Source organism: Rhipicephalus microplus, unplaced genomic scaffold (assembly GCF_043290135.1).
Source record: "Rhipicephalus microplus isolate Deutch F79 unplaced genomic scaffold, USDA_Rmic scaffold_21, whole genome shotgun sequence".
Taxonomy (NCBI): domain Eukaryota; kingdom Metazoa; phylum Arthropoda; class Arachnida; order Ixodida; family Ixodidae; genus Rhipicephalus; species Rhipicephalus microplus.
The window spans coordinates 6,040,634-6,061,473 of NW_027464594.1; the positions used below are offsets into that span (position 1 = coordinate 6,040,634).

The window sequence follows — 20,840 nt, forward strand, 5'->3', positions numbered from 1 at the left end:
GTTCAGGGATTCAGGAAAAAAAAAACGGAACCAAAATCGGTCTAGTCACTCCCGTGCTACTCTCCACAAGCAGTGCACAATGTCCAAAACACACTTGTGAGAAAAAGCCTGTCAAAGTTTTCGACAGGCTTTTTTCAATGAACTTTTTTGTTTCTAGTTGGATATTGATGAAAATTGGCACAGACACTAAGAAAAACCTCACAGTGCTTCCATAAAAATTTTGAAGCGATACCACAAATGCTTTACGAGAAACAAATTATTTCTTCATTGAACCGTGTCGAGGGGCTGAGCATAATGTAAAAGAAAAAAAAAACAGTATTGAAAAAACTGCGTTTAAAGTTTCAACTTTTCTTTACATCTCTAAGACACCTAAAAATTGTGATCTCAGGTTTGTCTTGTGATATTTGACTTCTTTTCATGATTTACTCCTTTTCATGATTTACAAAGAACAAGTATGGATTTCGAACCAAGTTCTTTGTATGAAGGAGTGGTGTGATAGGTATGACAGAAAAGATTGTAATTGAATAAAACCATATACTGAAATCATTACACATACTTTTTTGTGCTGAAGTTGTAGTTATCGTAATTAAGTACTTGATTACAAATATTCACTGAACTTTTCTTTATTTGGAGAGAGGTTTATTGCATCAGAAAAATGGATCACACGATGACGGCCTATGCCTTCTTTCTAAATAACAAAGTTATGGGCAGAAGACTGGTGGCACGGGAATTTCTAGCAGTATAATTAATGACACGAAACGGGCATATAAAAATTCGTGCCCCTGATTCATACATACTCTTTCGCCGCTCTAGCTGTGAAACGCATCATCATACAGCCGGTTGTGGAAACTCTAATCTACAGCAATTCATTAACCTCGGAACATTCGTAGATGTTCGTGGCGATATCAAGCACGGCTCCAAGCACGTCTGAATCGCATCACAAAAGCTTATTGACAGCGCTTCATATGACCGTGGGGTGCGCGGCCGCGTGGACAGTGCAGCCGGCGCGTAATGCACTTGCCGGCGGCGGTCGATGATGATGCGCGAAATGTGTGACTACGAAGACGAAAAATCGGCACGCACTGCACTTGGCATCGCATTTTCGAATGACGATGCCCGAAACTGCTAGCCGCTGTTCCGAGCGATTCTTGGCAGTGAAAGGAGGGGGGGTGGTGACGAGCTTGACTGTGCTGCGATGCGTAAAATGCCCGTACGTGATTCAGAGGAGCTAGCGAGTGATGCGATACATTCCTTGTGAAGAAGCACGTCGCCAAGAGTGCGCTTGCGCTTCGTTCCTGCCCGCAGTCACGCTGTCAGCGGAGTTGGGCCTAAAGCCGACTCCGATGACGCGCCGCACTCGTAGACCGTTGCGCGCCCACTCGTAGTAATCTGATCGTGCATCCGGTGCGGCCACTCGTAGTAATCAGATCGTGCCGCCACTTTCAGCATCGTTGCTTGCGAAAAAGCACGTCACCACAAATGCGCTAGCGCGTCGTTCCTGCCCGCAGTCTCGCTGTCGGCGGAGTTAGGGCTAAAGACAACTCCGATGACGCGCGGTGCTCGTAGACTGCGCTCCCGCTCGTAGTAACCTGATGGCGCATCCGCTTACTGCTCGTAACTAAAGCGTAGTTATATCTTAAGTGATTATCAAGCCGTGAACACGTCACGAAAAACTGGCGATTTTCGAGAGCCATGTCCTCGCGACGCACAAGCAGCAGACGACGATCTCCCGGGGCGAGCATCGGGCCAATGGCGAGGCGAGCTGAGGCAACATGGCGGCCACGACCAATCAAGGGCCTCAAAACGACCTTCAAACATTTGCTTTTTGCTCGCTTGTTGTTAAAGGGAGGAGCCAGCTGAGGCGGGAAAGTTACACGGAGAAATGCTCTTTCCGATGTGCCCAAGAAGCCGGCTGCCAGCCCAAGCATCGCGAAGCTATAATTTTTTTTAAATCGCCGTTTCCTCGCCATTTCCAGAAAAAGTTTTGCTACCTAGGTGGGTGAAATAAATTTTCAGAAGCACTTCTGCGCGGTTTTCAGTGTAGATATTTTGGAACCAGATAGAAAAAGGGTTCCAGAAACTGAACACTTGAGTTTCAAAAAATCAATTTTTTTGCCATTTTTCACGATCCCAAAGCCGCGTCCCCCTTAACGGGTATTTTTCCCTGACAGAAAGGGTCACAGTAGTTGTGCAAGATTCTCGTTCCAATCTAGCCAATGCATTGTTTAAATGGCTCTAAAAAAAAAAGGCTTTTTCTCTGTAAAAAAGATGGAAAAAATCTGACATAGCCAGCGCTACCCCAATGGTCAACACTTTGGCGCAAAAGAAGTCACTTATTTTGTTTTGCATGGCATTCTACTTCTCGCGATGATGTCTGCCTCAATTTCAGCTAATATCATGCTGTCGCTGTGCACTGACGACAGTATCATCAGTGCGCTCGTTAACTCCGAGCTCGTTGGCTGTATAGGCGCAGCTCTTCATATCGGTGTCGGAATCCTCCGTAACTTGACGAATGATTTCGTCATCAGTCAATTCTGTACGCAGCTCGAGGTCTTTGTCAGCGTCTGCAAAACTTTCAAAGATTATCTCGGCTGGAATCTAAACACCTGTAGCACGCAGATCGTCGAAGGCAACATTCGGGGACAAAAGTTTGTGACACACGCTGTCCACTCTGGGCGAGGCGGTTGTCTCTGCGAATTCGCTTGACAAAAAGTGCAGCGCCAAACAGCTAGAAACGCGGTGGCTGCTGAAGATTGGGAAATGCGAATGCTGCAGATGGTGAACAGCAGCACACAATCTGCCGTAGAGCTGACAGAACAACACATGAACTAACGCAGCAAGGTTTGACCACAGGTTTGACAAAGCTGCGGCTGGCAACATATTGGCATGCTCTAGATCGCGGCCATTGGGGTTTTGAGGGTACGGCAGCAGCAGCATGGTGCTGCTGGTCGCACCTGCAATCGGACGTCGACTGCATATACTATTCGAATTCGATTGGAAACTATTAGAATCTGAAATTCACTATTCGCACAAGCATAATTTTACGCAGTAATGGACAACCTATTACAGTTATGGTCCTTTACCTAACTATATAAAACTCGATAAATCGGTTACTGCTACAAAGGTTACCGCTACAAATCGGAAGCCGCTACAAACTGATTTAAGCATTTCTCTTTAGTGGCCATGTGCGTGCTGTCAGATTTTTTTCATTGTTACATTGTGTCATTGATTTGTGATGCCCTTTTAATTAGGCTTGTGCGAATATTGGCTTGTACGAATTGTGCAAACAAATAATGCAGTACTCGAATTCGCTGTTAATTTAACTTAAATAATCGAAACTTTCTAATTAATCGGGACGAACAAAGAAACGTATATTAGTTTGCATGTGACATCCTCTAAATGTGCTTTCACTGCAGTAATGGTGCGAAGCCGTGAAAGCACATGTTCAGGGAAAATTAGCAGTGCAGCTAGGGGGGTGCTGACACCCCCTGTAAAGTTGTTTGCGCCGCGTGGAGCATCTGTCTTGCACAGAAGCCGTATTTTGGGGGTGACGATTATTGAGCGACAAATGGCGTTGTGTTAGCGAGCGGTGATCACCACTATCATAATCATGGTTGGTTGAGTGGTAGTGCCGGCGGTGACCTCTGGAGGAAGGCAAGCCTTGGTGGCGGGCGAGAGAGTTGAGCGAGTCTCTTCGGCTGGTGGCGTCAGGCGCCGGAGGTTGTCTCTTGCAGTGGGTGTGCCGTGAACGGCACCGCGGGCCGCCTGCCATAAGCCCACGTGTTGAGTGAAGCGTTGGCGTCGCCACCTTTTGTGTGCTCTTGTGTTATGTTGTTTGAGTGTATGTTAATTTTGTGTAAGGTTGTTTAGCTCTTCAGCGCGTGGCGGTTGCTGCGAACAGTTGTCTCTAGCGTGGGTCCCCGGTGCGTGGCACCGCGGATTGCGCATCAGGGGCCCTCGTGGTAAGTCAAGCGTTGGCAACGCTGCCTTGGGTGTGGTATTGTGTTTGTCATGTTTTGGAGTATTGTGTAAGGATGTCTTAGCGTGTTGATCACTGATGTATAATAATTCAGCGGATGATATCTAAAAGTAGTTAAATAAAAGTATGTTGTTTGGTTTGTACCGACCGCGTCTGCTGTGTTTGTTCACTCCAGGAGCGTGGCGTGGCGCTCGCTCGCCAATTCGAGACCCTACACCGCAAAGCCCCACTTCAAGGCTAAATGAACATAGTACCCTTACATTGATTCACTTTGCCAATGTAAAAGCTCGTTATGCCAACTTATATGCTTTAAGTATTATATCAAATTTCAAACCTCAGCATAATTTCACAGGCTATCACTTTCATTCTACCAAAAGTCAAATCCTGCTACTATTCAAAGTTGTTTCCAGTTCCTTCGAAGCAAAAAAAAAAGGGCATTTGCACAGGCCTTGTTTCAATTCTTGAACATATTGTGCAAGTTAGTTTGGTCATGACAGGTATGCCTCTTTTTCGTTATAATATGTGATGTATATACCATTAGAATTCAATTTGGTATTACTCAACCAAAAGCACTTTTCACTTTGAACCTTAAAATTCTACATCCGCACAACCATACTTCTAATGCTTAGATGTTTTTGGGTACAGGGTGTGCGAGCGTATGCAGCTGTGGACGTGGACGGCCTGTGCACGCTGGGCACGGTGGTGGTGGACTATCGGGGCTACCGGGTCACGGCACAGTCCATCATCCCGGGCATCCTGGAGCGAGAGCAAGACCAGTCGGTCGTTTACGGGTCAGTGGACTTCGGCAAGACAGTCGTCACACATCCAGACTACCTGGAGCTGGTCAGTTTACTTTGATGCGTTGCTTTTCTTGAACAACCTGCTTCAATCATTTTTTATTTTTGACTTTTTTGTGAATTGAATGAATGCACAACTTTCCAAGCCTTGATGTGTATCTTTTTGCAGTTGAAAAAGGCTGGAAGTGCGCTGAAAATACTGCCTCACAGGTGAGCTTGCTTGGCCGGATGTGATAAGATCTTTCCTTGTGCATGATTTTGCACTGCACAGTATTCTGAACGAAAATGACTACTTACTGGTGTTTGCTTACACTCTTATGCACAGTGTGATCAATGAGAAGGGTGAAGAAGTGGAGCTGTGCTCCTCTGTTGAGTGCAAGGTGAGTGGTCCCATTCGATTTGGACGCTGCACAAAAGGGCCAATATTGTCCTGATGTAACGAGAGGGTTGTTCTTTTTTACTCTTGCAAAGAATGACTAGAAATCTGTTGCAGGTAGCTTTTCCTTTGCATAAATGACTACACCACTATGAGTTTATCAAACTGCCTTGCATGAGAATGTAGCCTGACAGCCATTAAAGCAATCTGGTGTGTCACATTATAACTGGGTACAAAAGGGCAAATTGTGCATCTCAATGGTTTACATTTAAATATATTGTCATCCTTGATTGGCTAACGTGCTAACTAGCTATGCTTTTCAATGAAAATTGAAGTAGTTTCATTAGCTTAGCTTTCCTAAGGATAATTCTCATCTTTGGACATCGTCTTTCTGTGTTGGGTGACATCCTGTGGTCGGGGCAGCCGAGGTGTGACGAAGCAATTGTATGATAGTAAAATTAGGGTGTTGCAAAGGTCTCTGCATACCAGTTCATTGGTGAACGTCGGACTACTACTTAGTTTGAAAAATTAAACATGTACTAAACAGTTTCACAGCATCCGGCATGACCTGTCAAGTCATTGCCCTAATTTAGGCCTAGTTTCTGTGGAATCAAAGCTCTCCGAGTGTGTTTTTCATGGTACAGTCGAACCCCGCTACAATGAAACTGACGGGGGCATAAAAAAAATTTCGTTGTAGTGAAATAAAAAAAAATTCGCTGATCTGAGCTAGCTAAACAAAGAAACGTTTATTCTCAAAATTCAAAAAATGTCCGCTGCTTCCTATTCTTTCCCAGCAGCGTCATGTCGTGATTCTGACCCATGCATAGCGAGACCATGGTGAAAAGCACGCTGAAACAACGCCTACAACTGCTTTCGTGAACGAGCCAAACAGTTGCATTAACACGTTAACACCAGCAGCTGTCTGCCGTCAAAAGTATCCGACAACGCTGAGATGGAGGCAGGGTATCGTGGAGTGGCGACTTTTGCATTTATTCTATGCCGTTCTTATCATCCATCACTCGCAGCTAGCTGATTTTGTTGATAATGTGGACAAACAGTCGCTCTAATTAGTTGCCACACTGGCCGAGCGTGAACATAGTGATAAGCATTGGAATCGGAAAAGGCATCGCGCCGCGGTTGCACCCAGCAGCTGTGAGAAGGAAACCGTGAACTGAGCGACTGAGCTTCAGCTTTGGATCGTCTGCGGCTCAAGAGCAAGCCAGTGGCAGAACAAAAGCAGGACAGTCTCATTGCAATCACTATCGAGCAATGGCGACGCCCATGCTTGCTGAACAGCGGCGATATAGAGGCGGTTTCTGGTGGTGCCAACGAGTGTTTTAGACTTCGTTGATGCATTTTAAGGCTCTGAAGATGCATCAAAATGTTAAATATTGGGTTTATTGCATAGCTATAAGTGTCAGAGTCTGGAATTTCATCGTAAAATTTCGTTGAAGCAGAACGATCGAAGAAAAAGTGTTTGTTTTGGCGACAATATTTATGCATTGACTCCTATGGACTGCTGACAGAAAATCATGAATTTTTCGCTGTAGTGAAAATTTCGTTGAAGTGGCGTTTGTTGTAGCGGGGTTCAATTGTAGTACATTCATTTGAATGTGAGCGACGCTTCTGCTTTTTTGTGTTATTTATAGCCAGAGGAAATGCCTTTAATGCTATATCAACTGGCTGCAGCTTTCTTCATCAAGTGCGACACTCTGTCCCCTTTCAGGGCATCACTGGCAATGACAACAGGCACTACATCCTGGACCTGCTACGAACGTTCCCTCCCGATGTCAACTATCTCATTTGTGAGTTGCCTCGTCTAGCGCTGTTTGTGTGGGCATTTGGCCGGGGGTAAATCTCCAGGCTGTGCAGGAGGCAGCACGAACTGAAGAGATAGTGTGTTGCATCACATCACCAAACTATATTTCAAAAGGGCCTTTGAATCTGAAAATATTGAACCAAAGCTTCTTGCCAATCTTTCATTGAAGCTAGTCTCACATTTATGGCACAGTGTGTATTTAAAAACACACTCGACTCTATATATTTAAAGGATTGCTATCGCCGTTGCCCAGGAATTTGGGAATCAAGAAGCGGGAAGATAGCATGATATACAGAGTCATGTATGCGCCAATGGAAAAAAAAAGCCCACAAGTTGCACACTGCGATTGTAGGTTCTTTCGTGGCGCCAAGACCGGTGCCTACCCTGAGCCGGACGTGCAGCTAGTAAAGTTCGAAGATGTGAGAAGTAGGGGTCACGCCATATGGACTGAGATGGCCTACCTCGCGGATCCCGTGCGAGCTGCGGATGGCTGAACCGCTTCTTGAAGCGACAAGGGCTCTCTACTGCTTCAGCAGTATTTTGTACAGCCTTTTCTGTATATCAAATGTGCAGGCAATGCGCAAAGATTTTTTCTTTTCTTTCTCGGGGAGCTGAGAGTTGAGGTGCAGATTGTATGCAGGGGCAGGTTATGTGCGCAAAAATATGTAACATTGTTATAACCGACAATTCATTAGATTCGTGTTCGTTTCATCGAGGTTCGAGTGTAGTTCACCGGTGATGCATCTCGCGCTTTGGGAAATAACAGCTCCCACTGTTTGGACGGTACTAGTTCTACGTTATTTTGTGGTAAATTTCTTTCTCTGTGCCTCTGTTTTTCAGTGGATGGTGTGGAACTGTGCAAGGAGTCGAGAGCAGCGGGCTACCCACGGGAACACAAGCACAAGCTGTGTTGCCTACGACAGGAGCTGATCGATGCCTTTGTCGAGTAAGTGTGCTGACGAGGCATCTTGCGTTATAGCGTGGCACTTTGTGTTATGCATGCTGCCTCGTCAGAGTGACAGTTAAACACAAAGGTGAAACATCCACTGAGTACTCTGAAATATGTACTCTTTATTTAACTTACTCTTTGGCATTAAAGTGTGGCTGTTATAATATTTCGTTATCAGTTTCATATTTGGTTGGGTTGTGTGCCAGTGCACCGCTTTACAATGCGCCATGCTAGCATTACCAAGGACAGCGTTGTGCCTGATGTTGTTTGTACTTGCTCGTTGATTTGCATTCACTTTGACGCTCTAATTGAGATTGGGTCTTATTCAAATTGTTTCTGTACACACTGTTCCGTTTGGTTTGTCTGGTTCACCCTGTTTTTCTTGCCAGTAGTATTTTGCCCTTGCTAGTTTTTTTCAGGTCAGCAGAGATTTGCACGAAAATCGTAAATGTTACATCGGCGGTTATATACCTGCAATTTGTAGGCTTGTGCGTATGGTAAATTTGAGGTTTGAATCAAATTCGAAGTGTATATGGATTTGGCCGAATAATTTAGAACTGGATTTGAATAGTACACTCAAAACTCGTTATAACGAAGTTGAAGAAGAGCCACAATTATTTTGTTATATCGATTATAACAGTTTGTGGCAATGTATGCTCAGATGGGCACACACCTATAAGCATGCAAAAAAGGAAACCGCCTTGCGGCCCGATGTACCGCTATGCGACTACGCGTGCCACGGAAAATAAACTCAGTCGAATCTCATTAATTCTAAGTTTCGGGTAATTCGAACTCACGCTGAGGTCCCGTCAAAGCTTTGTGTATTCCAATGGGCGAAAACGCCCTGTAATTCGAACGCACAAGCACTTGCGACGGTTAATGTTGAACATACCGCGCACTCAAAATGCTCTCAGCACCATGCCCGATTCCGCGGCGGCACCTCTCAACGCTGCGCACGAAGAAGGCAAAGAAGAAAAGGAAAGGAAAGACTGTGGTGGATTGTTTTCTTTTTCTAAAATGCTGATCTGCGACGCACCTGTGCCACGCTTCTCTCTTTTCTGTCTCTGCACGTAGAGAACCTTCTTTTTTCAAGGCCGCTAAGGAGAAGGAGGAAAAATAAAAGAAAGCTGTCGTGGAGAGCCCTCCTTTCTTGGTGCAGAGGCTAGCAGCCATGGTAGCAGCGGAGGCACAGTCGTTGCCGTTGTGAGTGCTTTGCACCACAGAGCCACACCGAATGAGCGTTAAACTCCACAGAAAATAATATACTTAACACACTACGGTCATTTTTTTTTTTTTTTGATAGACTAATTTAGTTTGTTATATTCATTTACCAGTCAATTTTACTTAGCTACAACGAGGTTTAAAATGCATTGTTCTCAATGGAGCTTTTCAAGGGGAACTTCATTTACTTTGTTATATCCATTATTTCATTATATCCCGTTACGTTATAATGAGGTTTGAGTGTAGATACGTCATGTAAACCAACATGGGCATATTTGTCATAATCCAACTAATCTTAGGAATGTTTTTTTTTTTTTCATTCTTTTAAAATTTACCATACTCGGAGCATGTAAGCCAGTGTAACAAGCTTGCTAACATTAAAAAGAAAACGAACAAGCGATTTGATGGTAAAATGTTCCTAAGTGTGGATTGCACATAGATATGTGTATTCATTAGGCTTGTACGAATATTCGAATGCTTCGATTCAAATTTAAATTATCGAATATTTTTTAATTATTTGCAATGAACGAATAAATATTAATCCGCATGCAACTGCTTGTAAGGGTGGTTTAACTGCAATGTATAGGTGTTAAACCGTGAAAGCACCTTGCCATGGAAAATTTGTTTTGCCGCAAAGCCCTCTTTTAAATTTAAATGGGTCCTGCAACATTTACTGAGCATAGTCAGAAAACGCTGCCGATCGGTAGTTGAGTCTACCTAGAACACACGAGACGAATATAGCGCAGCAAGCGGGCTGTATTTCAATAAATTTTCAAAGCTAAAAATTGCTTTCTTCCCTAGGCTAATGACATTACAAGCTCAAAAATCACTTGTCCCAGCCAAGAAGTTAATATACTGCTCTGGTCACAGCCATTGGCTGATTTGAGCATGGCGCACTCGTCGTTACCGAGGCCACTGCAAGATGCTGCCGCTTGTCTACATGTACATGTGTGATCGCACTGAAAAGTCACGTATTCGAAGGGGAAAAAAGGTGCTCAAGGTCGCGAGGTGCGTGCGACGTATTTTCTTACCCCATGCCATTCCTTCTTGCTTAGCTTCCAGCTATTTTGTCGGGACGAGAAGAGAGAACGCAATTGCAGCGTGCGACAAATTCTTGGAACTCCACTCATACTGAACAGATTCTAGAAACTTTGCGGTGGTAAATTTGTGAGGCAACAAGCATGTTTGTTTACTGGCTCCATGGCTACTTGAAAAAGTGTTGCAGGGACCCTTCAAAGGAGCATGTTACCCTCAAATCAATTCATTTTATTAAGCTTGTTATGATGGCTTATATGCTCCAAGTATAATATATTTTAGAATGTCAAGTATCTTACAGGTTATCACTCGCATCTTGCCAAAACTACCACTCGAGGTTGTTTGGACCTCCTCTGAACAAAAAAAAAATGGCATTTGCATACAGCTCCTATTTCAATTCAAAAGAAATATTGCGCAAGTTAGTGAGGTTATGATAAATATTCTCTTTTTTTATATGTCATACATATCATTCTAATTCAATTTGAAATTATTCGGTCAAGATCACTATTCCCTTCAAATTTGCTTGGAACCTAAAATTCACTATTTGCACAAGCCTAGCATTCACAGTATAGCATTTCTCCACTGCAGTGAAACATGTTTTACAGGGTGTTACATGTGCTTTGTTTACTAATATATTTCGAATACTTAAATACAAATACTGTAATGATTGCTCAAGTATTCGAAGTGCTTGAATATTCGCACGTGCCTATTGATTAAGCAATACTGCTTCTCGTCTTTGCAGTGCTCGGTACATGCTGTTCATGAAGCTTGCCGCCTTCCACTTGCGAAGCCTCGAAAAAAAGCAGCTTACCAAGGACGGGGAAGAGGCAAAGGTTTGTGGGTCACTAGTTATCTCGCTTTGCATCTTTGTTGTACTAGGTGCATGAACTGTTTCCTTGCCAAAAGAACAGCCTTAAGTACACAACCCACCATAGTAGCTTTGCAGCTGCAATGTTTTGTTACTGTCACGACAGCTGCATTCCAACATGGGTAAAATGTAACACTTGCCCATGAACGTAAATTTAGGTGCCGATTGAAAAAGACCAATGTGACGAAACTCTAACCGCTTGTTGAATCGCCTCGCATGTTTCAGGATAACTCCAAGGAAGGGTCCCCCGAGGAAGACTCTAAGGACAAGGACATGTCGGAGGCACCTCTAATGCCAGGGGAGATCAGGAAGTCACCAGAACGGCTAAGAAACGGAGATAGTCATGGCACAAATGGCGTGTTGTCCGACGGTAAAGCATTTATATTCTGCCTCATTCCAGTCATCTACAAGGTTTCACTGCACTTGGTATTAGACCATAGTAATGTATAAACAAGCCGTTCTTCTTGTGTGGTTTGTTCTATTTGAGGGGGCTGTTTGTATCCTTAATAAAAGGACAAAATGTTCATAAAAAGGACATTCATGATAAGTCAACAATGAAAACTTAACACAAACTCTGTACGGAAGCTTCATGTCTTGGTCACGTATGTTTGCATGCTATCGGCATGTTCAGAAATCTGTCGGGTGCAACTTGATGTTGACCTTTACAACAGTAAACAAGAAAGTGGGAAAGGTTGCGATCATTCTATGACTGTCCACAATGATTAGTGTGTGCCGTGGTGGCTTTACAACTAACCATAGTTTGAGATACGATTTCCTAGCCATAATAGCCACATTCTGATGGCAGTGATGACCAACAGCACTCATGTGCTGGTAGCTTCAGGTTAAACTCAAATTAATCTGAAGGCCTCCACCGGAGTTTGCTTGTAGCCTACCATAGCGGAGTTTTGGAAAGTGGGCCCTGCACATGATAGCTATAATTAAGCAAAGGCAGTGATTTGTGGGCACTTAAGAATGGAGCCCGAAATCTTGCTTGGTGTGAGTGCGACTCTTGCTCATTCTCGGCTGTGTGCTTCTCTCGTTCTTTGCAGCTGAGAGTCAGAAAGATGTGATAGTCAAGGCTGCTCGGGGCGTTGGCTCCCTGAAGGATACAGGTGAGAGTCTCACGTCGGTGTGATTTCTCGTGACGCACAAATAACTGGTGCAGTATGCTTTTCTAGCTTTACGCTAGCAAACACTTGGTCACGAGATTGAATGCAGGCCACGTAGGCCTCCTTAGAAACGTGAACATTAAATCAAACTGGTCATTGGTGTTTGTCGTATTAACATTTGCACACACTAATGCCTGTATATATACGTTATTTCTTTTTTAATTCATTTTCCTCGAAGGCAGTAGTTTTGCTGGCATGACGCAGTTCTTCCAGTGGTATCAATTTAGTATGTCCTTCTGAGCATGTTTCTGGTGCGAGTGTAAGCAAGGGTACTATCAGTTCTTAGCGTGAGGGAGGCTGATCAGTTGTTTTTCATTCCTCTATGCAGAGTTTGACATCCGGTTCAACCCTGACGTGTTCTCTCCTGGAGTAAAGCACGCTGGTGATGTAAGTGATCATGATTTGTTTTTCTCTTCTATTCTTGTGCCCATTCATTGTTTTGCCTGTAGAAGGAAAAAAAAAAAAACTGCCCTCATGTGCTCTGGCTCATGCACATACCACATCGATATTAGCACCTTCATATGTAGCACTTGCTTATAAAGTCGTGTCACTTGTGCATGACTGCAGAATATTATCAAATTTTAGCTCAATGCTGTGCTTGTGAGCAATTAGTGTGACAGCATTCTTAACTTTTTTTTGACATCCTGGCAACTGTATCGTTGCATAAAAATTATGCTGTTTGCATGAAGTGCTCCCAGTAATTTATATATTATCGATCAGATCTGATCATTGACTGATCTTAGTCTTTATGATTTCTTAGGTGTTAATTTGGACTTAATGCAATAAGTATGGAGTTATGAAGCACATTGTCTGTGCGGTCCTGTGCATCGCGCTGGCAGCATCTTGGTAGGGCAAGTTTCAGTTAATCTTGCATCGCTGAACTTTGAGTTGACATTAATCTCTTATTGCCGGGTGTCGCAAATTCGCAACAGACCAAAAAAATGCCAACTACACTTGTCCCAAAACGCTTGCTGCTGCTTTCAATTCCAGCTGTCACGTATTCGTGGCAAACGTACTTTTCAGCATGAGACATTTAGTACCATCTTTTGTAAGGTATTCTAAGCTAAAACCAAATGTTTTGTAGCTGATGTGTGTGAAGCGCGTGTAGCAACTCTCGTGTCTTTGTTCTTTTTCTTTTTTTTTGTCCGAGTTACTAAAGTTCAATTTTGTATAAAAAATTTAGTGTGAACTCATCCAAGGAAGGGGCTGCACATAACACGTTACATTATTCTGAAGTACATTTTTTGTTGCACGATCCTCACCTTTATGGTATGTCGCGAATTTGCGACATCTGGAATTTAAGGCAGTAAGTGGTGAGTGTTGGTACGACAAGTTAATATTTTTTTTATTGATAAGTGATGGACGTTCACCTATTTATGGAAAAAAATACTATTTTTTCATAAAATGGATAAACATCCACCAGATGATAAAAGTTACAAAACCTGTCATAGTGATAGCAAAGATGACGATATCTATTCTGATCATCATGCACAAGCATGAGTGCCTTCATCAAGCAGTGAGGATGGAGCTGAAGATGTGATACATGAACCAAGTGCATGTCTAAAACATACAGTGCAATGAAAAAAAAATTCCCGTATATCCACGAAGTGAATAATGATGGAGCTTGCTCCAGAGGTTGAATCTGGTAAACCGTGAATCCTCTGTACATATGCTCAATCATCATATAAAGACGTGACACAAGAGTTGTCGTGGTGTGATTGTATATACACGTTATACACACAATATTTATTAATTACATATCAACGGACAGTTAAACCTGCATATAATGAACCTTCATATAAGGAATTCCTCGTTATAACGAAGTTTTTCTATTCCCCGCCGTTGCTCTATAAAAGCACATGTATTTACGACCTCTATATAACAAAGTAACAGTGGAAGGCAACGTTGATATAACGAATTTTCCCCACGGCCAATCTAGGAATTTCGCTCCGCATTTTGGCACTTTTATACCAGCATGCACGAAGGCCAAAGCGGCAGCAGGGTGCACGGCACACCAGGCGCAAGTGAGCGCTCGTTATTGATTGCAGGAGAGCCCAAAGCGGGCAGGCGAGCTTGCACCCTACGAGCCGGCATTGCCACTGTTCTCGCCGCCACGAGTGCATGTGGAGGCGTGCCCCCCCCCCCTCCCCCTCCGAACCAAAATTTAAAAAAAACTACATTTGCGCGTTGGCAGTGCCACGCTTTTAGTAAGCATCACATATGTGGGGCCATGTTTCATATGAAGGGCGCTTTACCGAATAAATACTGCTCTTTGTTTTCGACGCCATGCACATGGTGTGGCTCCTGACAACGTTCAGCTTTGCTTTTTTTATTATTGCGATAGCAATTATATGGACAGTCACTGCCAGTTTTTTGCTGGCACCCCTGCTGCCGCCGTCATTTATTGTGTGTGTATACGTATCCATATATATCTGAAAACTCGTGGAAATGAAAAAAAAACGCCCGGGCTTAGCGCCCAGCTCGTCACGATGCGCCAACGCGCGTTTGTCTCCCACGCGTACTGTGCCTCGCGAATTGGGGGTAGATGCTTGTGCGCGCACGCTTATCCTTCGGTGAGGTGAATCGCGCACCTTCAACTTTGACTGGTGCGATTGTGTTTAGTTGCCGGGCACAGAAAGTTCACTTCGCCCACTGGACAGGCGCCATTTGCGAAAAAAGTACGCTCTTAAAACACAGCGAAGTTATGACTGGGGCAAATTTTAGTTCGCACTCATATCTGTACCTGTGGTTACGTTTCGTGCTTCGTTTTTGTTTAAACAGCGCGTTAAGTTTCGAGCGGTAAATGTTGTTATTTTGCTCTCGGCCTGTGTATGTTGTTTTCGTGCATTATTTGTGCGTTATGTTTCAATGTGCTTGCCGTTCTCAGCATTACATTCTAAGTTGTTGCTTTTGCATTGAAACTGTGACTTTTCTTTCTTTAATTTCGGAAAACCGCGTTGTCACCACCAAGTGGATGTCAGATTAGGCACTGATGAAAACTCTATCAGAGACCACGGTGACGACGTACCTTCGGAGGTAGACTCATCACGCGCTTTCGTCTTGCGCCACACTGCGAGTTCGCAGGCTGGTAGCTTTCGCGATTAGCCGAATAGTTTTGGCAACAGGACGGCGTGTTGAATGCAATGCAACGAAATGCGATAGCAAAAAAAATTGCAATGTTATAAAAAGTAAGGCTGGCAGCCAACTCTTCTTGAGCAGATGTCGCGGAACTCCTACAAAACACTGGTATGAGCAAGTACGGCCGCTCCAGGGAGAAGTGCTCTTTTCACACTGTCCCTTCGCGTTTAAACTGCGCTGATACTCACCGATATAGCAAGCGCCCCAGCGATCGCGACCGCCCTTAAAAAAAGTTCATGTATGCTACTCGAGCGATTCCCCCTTCCCTCCCTGCGTTGTTTCATGCTTGTTCAAGACTGGTGGTTTACTTTCTGCTTGAGCATTCGATGGCAGTTCTAACACGCAGGAGATGTTATCTTATGCACTTTCCAGGCGAGAGGGAAGGGTCGACTCATTTGATCTCTGCTTTAGCAGCGGTCGCGCGCTTTTACCCGCTTGTGAAAGTTACGATGCGTGGGGGGCATGTTATCAATTTGGACTTGTTACGAAACATGACGGCGACGGCAAAAACCCGTCGAGAGTGTCTATATAATTGCTATCTCAATAATAAAGCAGTTTTTTTTTACTGTAAAGTAAGTGTTTTAGGTTAAATCTGCCTTCAGTCCCCCTCTTGTTTGATTTGCACGTTTATTTTCCAAATTTTCGCACGGAACCTGCATGTAACGAAATTCTCTTTATAATAAATTTTTCTGGGAATTTATCAATTTCGTTATATCCGGGTTTAACTATACTATCTACAGATATATACATACTGATGCAGCATTAACATAAGCTTGGAGGAACGTTTTTCTTTTTAGTGTAATGGATTTGTGATCCATAAAGTACAAAGCCAGAGGATCTTGAAAAATAAGATGTAGTTGAAAGTTCGAGAAGGGTCCTGACAGGCGAGCCTTCACTGCAGCCGCATTGTGAGCCCTCCGTGCCACCTCCTTGGTTCCTGCGGTGTTCATAGTGTGTAGCGGTATCGACGCGCACTGAGTGGTGTCTGGCGAAAGAGAAGGGAAGCACGCCGAGAGCGAGCGCTATATATAGGAGCGGCCACCTAGCGGTCTCCTACCAAACTATAACTCGCACCGAGAATGGAGCGAGTGGCGGTGCGCCTCTAGCAGGAGCAATGAGCACTAGCGTACACACCGGCATAACAAGAGACAACCTCCCAGCAGAAGGAGCAAGCTCCTAAAGGTCTGTTAAGAACAGCAGGGAATTCCACATTAGATAGCTACTCATTTTTTAGTGTGGCGCTGTCCTTGGTTTTATTGAATGTTTAAAGGAATTTTCGGTGTTGCCTTCATGGTTAACATTATTGAGCAAAGCAATCTTTTAGGATGCAGAAACGTCGTAACAAAAAACTAGCTCTGCCTCGTGACAATCTAGATCAGTTTCTGGGCACCACCACATTTATGTCACTTTCGACTCCCAAGAAATCTGCTATGATAGCAGGCATAGTCTAGGGTTCCCACTCAGTCACAGACACTGATGTCACATGATCGTTGTGGAAACAATGTAGCCAAACTTGCATTTAAACAAGTGACTACAAGCTATTGCCTGATGACACAAGCAAGGATTGCCTTTTCAAGGTTCGACTTTGAACATATCTCTGTATTGAGCCACATACTGGCTTGACTGCCTGCTGTCACCAATTGGCGACATACCTAAAAGTATGCATTAAAGTTGCATTTCGGACAAATTAACTGCAGAGTTAAGTAAAGGTTTATATATCATGCTCAAAAACGAAAAATTCATATTTTTTCTTCGGCGGTTTCGTAATTCAGGCATTAAAGGGTTAAAAAAACTTTGGCCATCAAAGTTTTTCTTTATCTCTCAATGTATTATTCCTCCCCAGTGTGCAGATACAGGATGCCCATACCTTCAAAATGTTTTGCACCTCATTTCCTTTGCAGGAGGAGCAGCTGAAAAAGCAGCAGCGTCTAGTCATTGAGGCAGCAGACTTTTTGGTTGCCGACCAACTACCCGCTTTTGTGAGTACTAAAGAGAAACACCTCGTTTTATAAAGTGTTGCATGGTGTGAGGTTGTTTATTGACAACACAAACACACTACTGACAAGTTTTTTGTGTTGCTTGCATTCTTTCTCTTGTGTCTATGGCAGCACTCGTAAGGGGGGACACGGGTCTTAGAAGGCCAGAAATCGCAAAAAAAAAAATCTACTTTTTGAAGTTGACATTTCCGAAATCTGCGCCTATTTTTGCACTTATCTGAAAAGTTTCTAGTTTCTCGCGTCATTGTTTCTGGCGCAAAATCAATTTATGACATCCCTGTGAGATGAATGTGAGCGCAAATGGACGCTAAAATCGCGCTTTTTCCGCGCCAAACTGTTGCCGTAACACACAAGCTATCGTGTTCATCTTAGTCTCGTTTGGAAGGGTCGTTCTTCATCTTCAATTTCCCGCCATCGCTGGCTCACCTTGCTCATTGGTTTTTTAGCAAAAACGCGTCACCGAGAAGCACTAGCGCGCGATTCAATTGGCTGCTTGGGGCACGTGACCGAATTTAGGCATCCGATTGGCCAAGGGGCGCTTTCGGTGTCTGCTTCACCATGGTGATGCGCACGGACATGCGCCATTTCATCATGGTGCTACTGACTGCTTGCGGCAGTAAAGAAGTTTCGTGCTACAGTAATTTGTGAAGCGGGTTTGGCGATGGTTCGTTCGCTGTGAACTTCAGAAAGATCCCCGCTATGGCTCAGGACAACGAGGATAACGAACTCGACGCGGTCGCCGAGTCACCGGTGTAGGCCTAACTCACGTACGAGCCCGTAGGTTGCCGACAACGTTACTGAGAGCGGCTGTGTTTTGCAACCTCATTAGTTAGAGGACGGCAAGTAAATAGCAGAAGTGAAGCTACCAGAGATATCAATCTTCGTAGTGACTGAACGGAAGTGCAGTCTTATCGCTAAACCGGCCGATGTTGTGGTTCCCCCCGCCTGACGAAAGGACCTTGAACTGTGCGACGGGTCGTCAGAGTGGAGTACGTCGCGCGTCGACCAACAACAGAAAGTCAATCCGTTCGCAGTGAACATGCTCGGGGCCCTCGTAATGGAGGCTACTGGCAACAGGTAGACTGCTTTTAACGGAGTTTTCGCTACGTTGTCGCGATCTCCGCTCGAAAATGCGGCAGTCTTACGTGAAAAGAAAACTACCACCTGGGCACTCGTGTAGCTTCAGAATTGATGAGCGAGGGAGCAACTTTGGTTCGCGACACTTATGGGTAACTTATTCTGGACAAGCCGGAAAACATCGCCGCGTTATTCGACTGATCGTGGATGACGCACGCACATGTGTCGCACATCGCTGTCAGTACAGTCACCGAACTGATAAGCGGCTTCGCGGCAGACGAGCACACGGCGACAACTTGCTACAGGACTAGAAGAAACGACACGCTCGTACAAACAATCAGTCCTATCACATTCCTGGTGCATATTAACTGACTAAAAGTATGTGTGCCATGATATTTTTCCCTCGGAATGGCGAAATTAAGTTTTAACAGCATTATTCTCGAAGCACAGATTTTGACCACTTCCTTTTGCTTATTCGGTAAAAGCGGATCTAGGACAACTAGAGCTGTAATTTTTTTTTGCACAATGTAGCTAAATGTGGCCAAAAAACAATGCTGGGAGCCTATATTTAATGGGCAGCTTCAATTTTTTTATTTTAATGTAAAAATTTCTGTATTTGGTTACATGCAATGAACTTTACTGTGCTGTAATTCGAGAAGTACTCGTTCAGTTTTCGATCAGCTTGCAGCATTGCACTCCTTAGGCTTTCTAGCATTCATTTATATGTCAATGGCTATGTAAATATAAGTGCATACATTTTTACAGTTAACAATGTTAGGATTCTTTGTTTTCTTCATTTTCTCAAAATGGCAATTTTGTACACCCTGCATGAAAATTACTGCAATATATCTGAAACTATTTCAGATAGCAGAATATTTTATTTTGCAGCTATATGTTTGGAGCGCACAACATAGGAAGCAGATTTTGATTTCTTTTGATGCAAGTTTTTCAAACTAGTCTTTTGTGTGACCACACAATGGCCACATTCAGGGCTGTGAAGTTTAGTGTTCTGTAAAGTAAGAAATAATGACCCATTCAAAAAAGTGCTTCTTATGTTGCATGTCTTATGCTTTCTACTGTCAATCTCTATGTTATTTATAAATTTTTGACAGGTGGTCATTTTCTATTAAGGTAAAAACAATAGAAATTGTTATCTTGATTATTTAATTAACTAATGAAGCTACAGAAAAAAATAACTACATTTTTAGAATCCGGAGAACAAAGTAAGTATGCATGCCAACTTCTGTCAGTCACACTTGGTTCAAAAATAAACGAGAGCCCTAAGAACCATGTCCCCCCTTAACTTTTCTATGGTGAATCCTTTCAAATTGGCTGAAATTTCAACCATTATATGTATGTGAATATTTATCATATTTTATTTATTTATTTAAAGAAGTTTTACATCTCTTCGTAACATTCACTGGTGGGCTTTGTAGCTAGTTGCCGTAAAAATGGGAATATAGGTTGACCCCCCAACTTTTAATCTCCGAAAAAGAAATTTTTATATATTGGAAAGTATCGTGGCAGACCTCTAGCTAGATAAATATGCGACACACCCAGCTGCACTGTGGTGACATTTCTTTTTATTCCGACACTAATCTTGTGTAGTTAAACGCCCCAAGGCCACTAGCGCTGTCACTCAGACTTGTCCAAACTTGAGTTTGACATCTGTTTTTCTCTAGAGTGCATCGTATCCAATTCCGTCCAATGGGTTGCTGATGCAGCATATGCCGAAAGACTTGCGCACCACCTCTTTTGGAGGAGATTTCTATGCTAATGACACCCAGCCACAAGCGGTGGATGTCATAGGCAGCCAGCGGGGGTCTTGAGATTGTCGCCCAGCATCCACTCATTGTAGAGCTCGCGCACGCGATCTTTCAGCGGATTTATTGAGCACTACATCCAGTGGCTGGAGCATTGATGTTAGTCCCCCAGGTATCACGACAAGGTCTATTTTTCCATGGGACAGAGCACTTTTACATCGGTCGTGAAGTAGCCTCGAAATGGGTCGAGCACCAACATGCTCAGCCACTGAAAAAGCGCATCGGGTCGCCGATTGCACACCAAGCCAGATCCATTCAAGCATGATGAGGGACTCATTCATGAACCCTTTTTCGTTCGCTCTCATGATAACATCTTGGGGAAAGTGTTCTTTTGGTAGCCCTTTTCTCTTGAAAAATGATATAAAGGGGCAGCTTCTTTCCATCGGCTGTTCACGCGAGCATCACTGTAAATTGCGAATGCTCGTTGCCCATTGTCCAGAGTTTCACTTGCTTGGATTCTTTAGCGGTCACAATCCGGTTCGAGAGCATATCAAACCGGACCGAAGTTTCGTCAGCGTTGCTCATGTGTCCCATCATGTAGCAATGCTGTCTACTAAGCCCTAAGACAAAGCGCTGATACTCGACCAGCTTG

General features: G+C 43.8%; 1 protein-coding gene across 2 annotated transcripts in view; it reads left to right on the forward strand.

Annotated features, from left to right (window-relative positions):
• The window catches only part of LOC119169979 (clustered mitochondria protein homolog), a 94,891-nt gene that overhangs the window by 40,962 nt on the left and 33,089 nt on the right, over positions 1–20,840 (forward strand). For both annotated transcript variants that reach the window (XM_037420996.2, XM_037420987.2), the window contains exons 12-21: positions 4,625–4,822; positions 4,946–4,986; positions 5,102–5,156; positions 6,879–6,957; positions 7,812–7,917; positions 10,919–11,009; positions 11,270–11,414; positions 12,094–12,156; positions 12,542–12,600; positions 17,253–17,330. In XM_037420996.2, the coding sequence (XP_037276893.2) occupies positions 4,625–4,822; positions 4,946–4,986; positions 5,102–5,156; positions 6,879–6,957; positions 7,812–7,917; positions 10,919–11,009; positions 11,270–11,414; positions 12,094–12,156; positions 12,542–12,600; positions 17,253–17,330 (915 nt within the window). The remainder of the gene's footprint in view (positions 1–4,624; positions 4,823–4,945; positions 4,987–5,101; positions 5,157–6,878; positions 6,958–7,811; positions 7,918–10,918; positions 11,010–11,269; positions 11,415–12,093; positions 12,157–12,541; positions 12,601–17,252; positions 17,331–20,840) is intronic.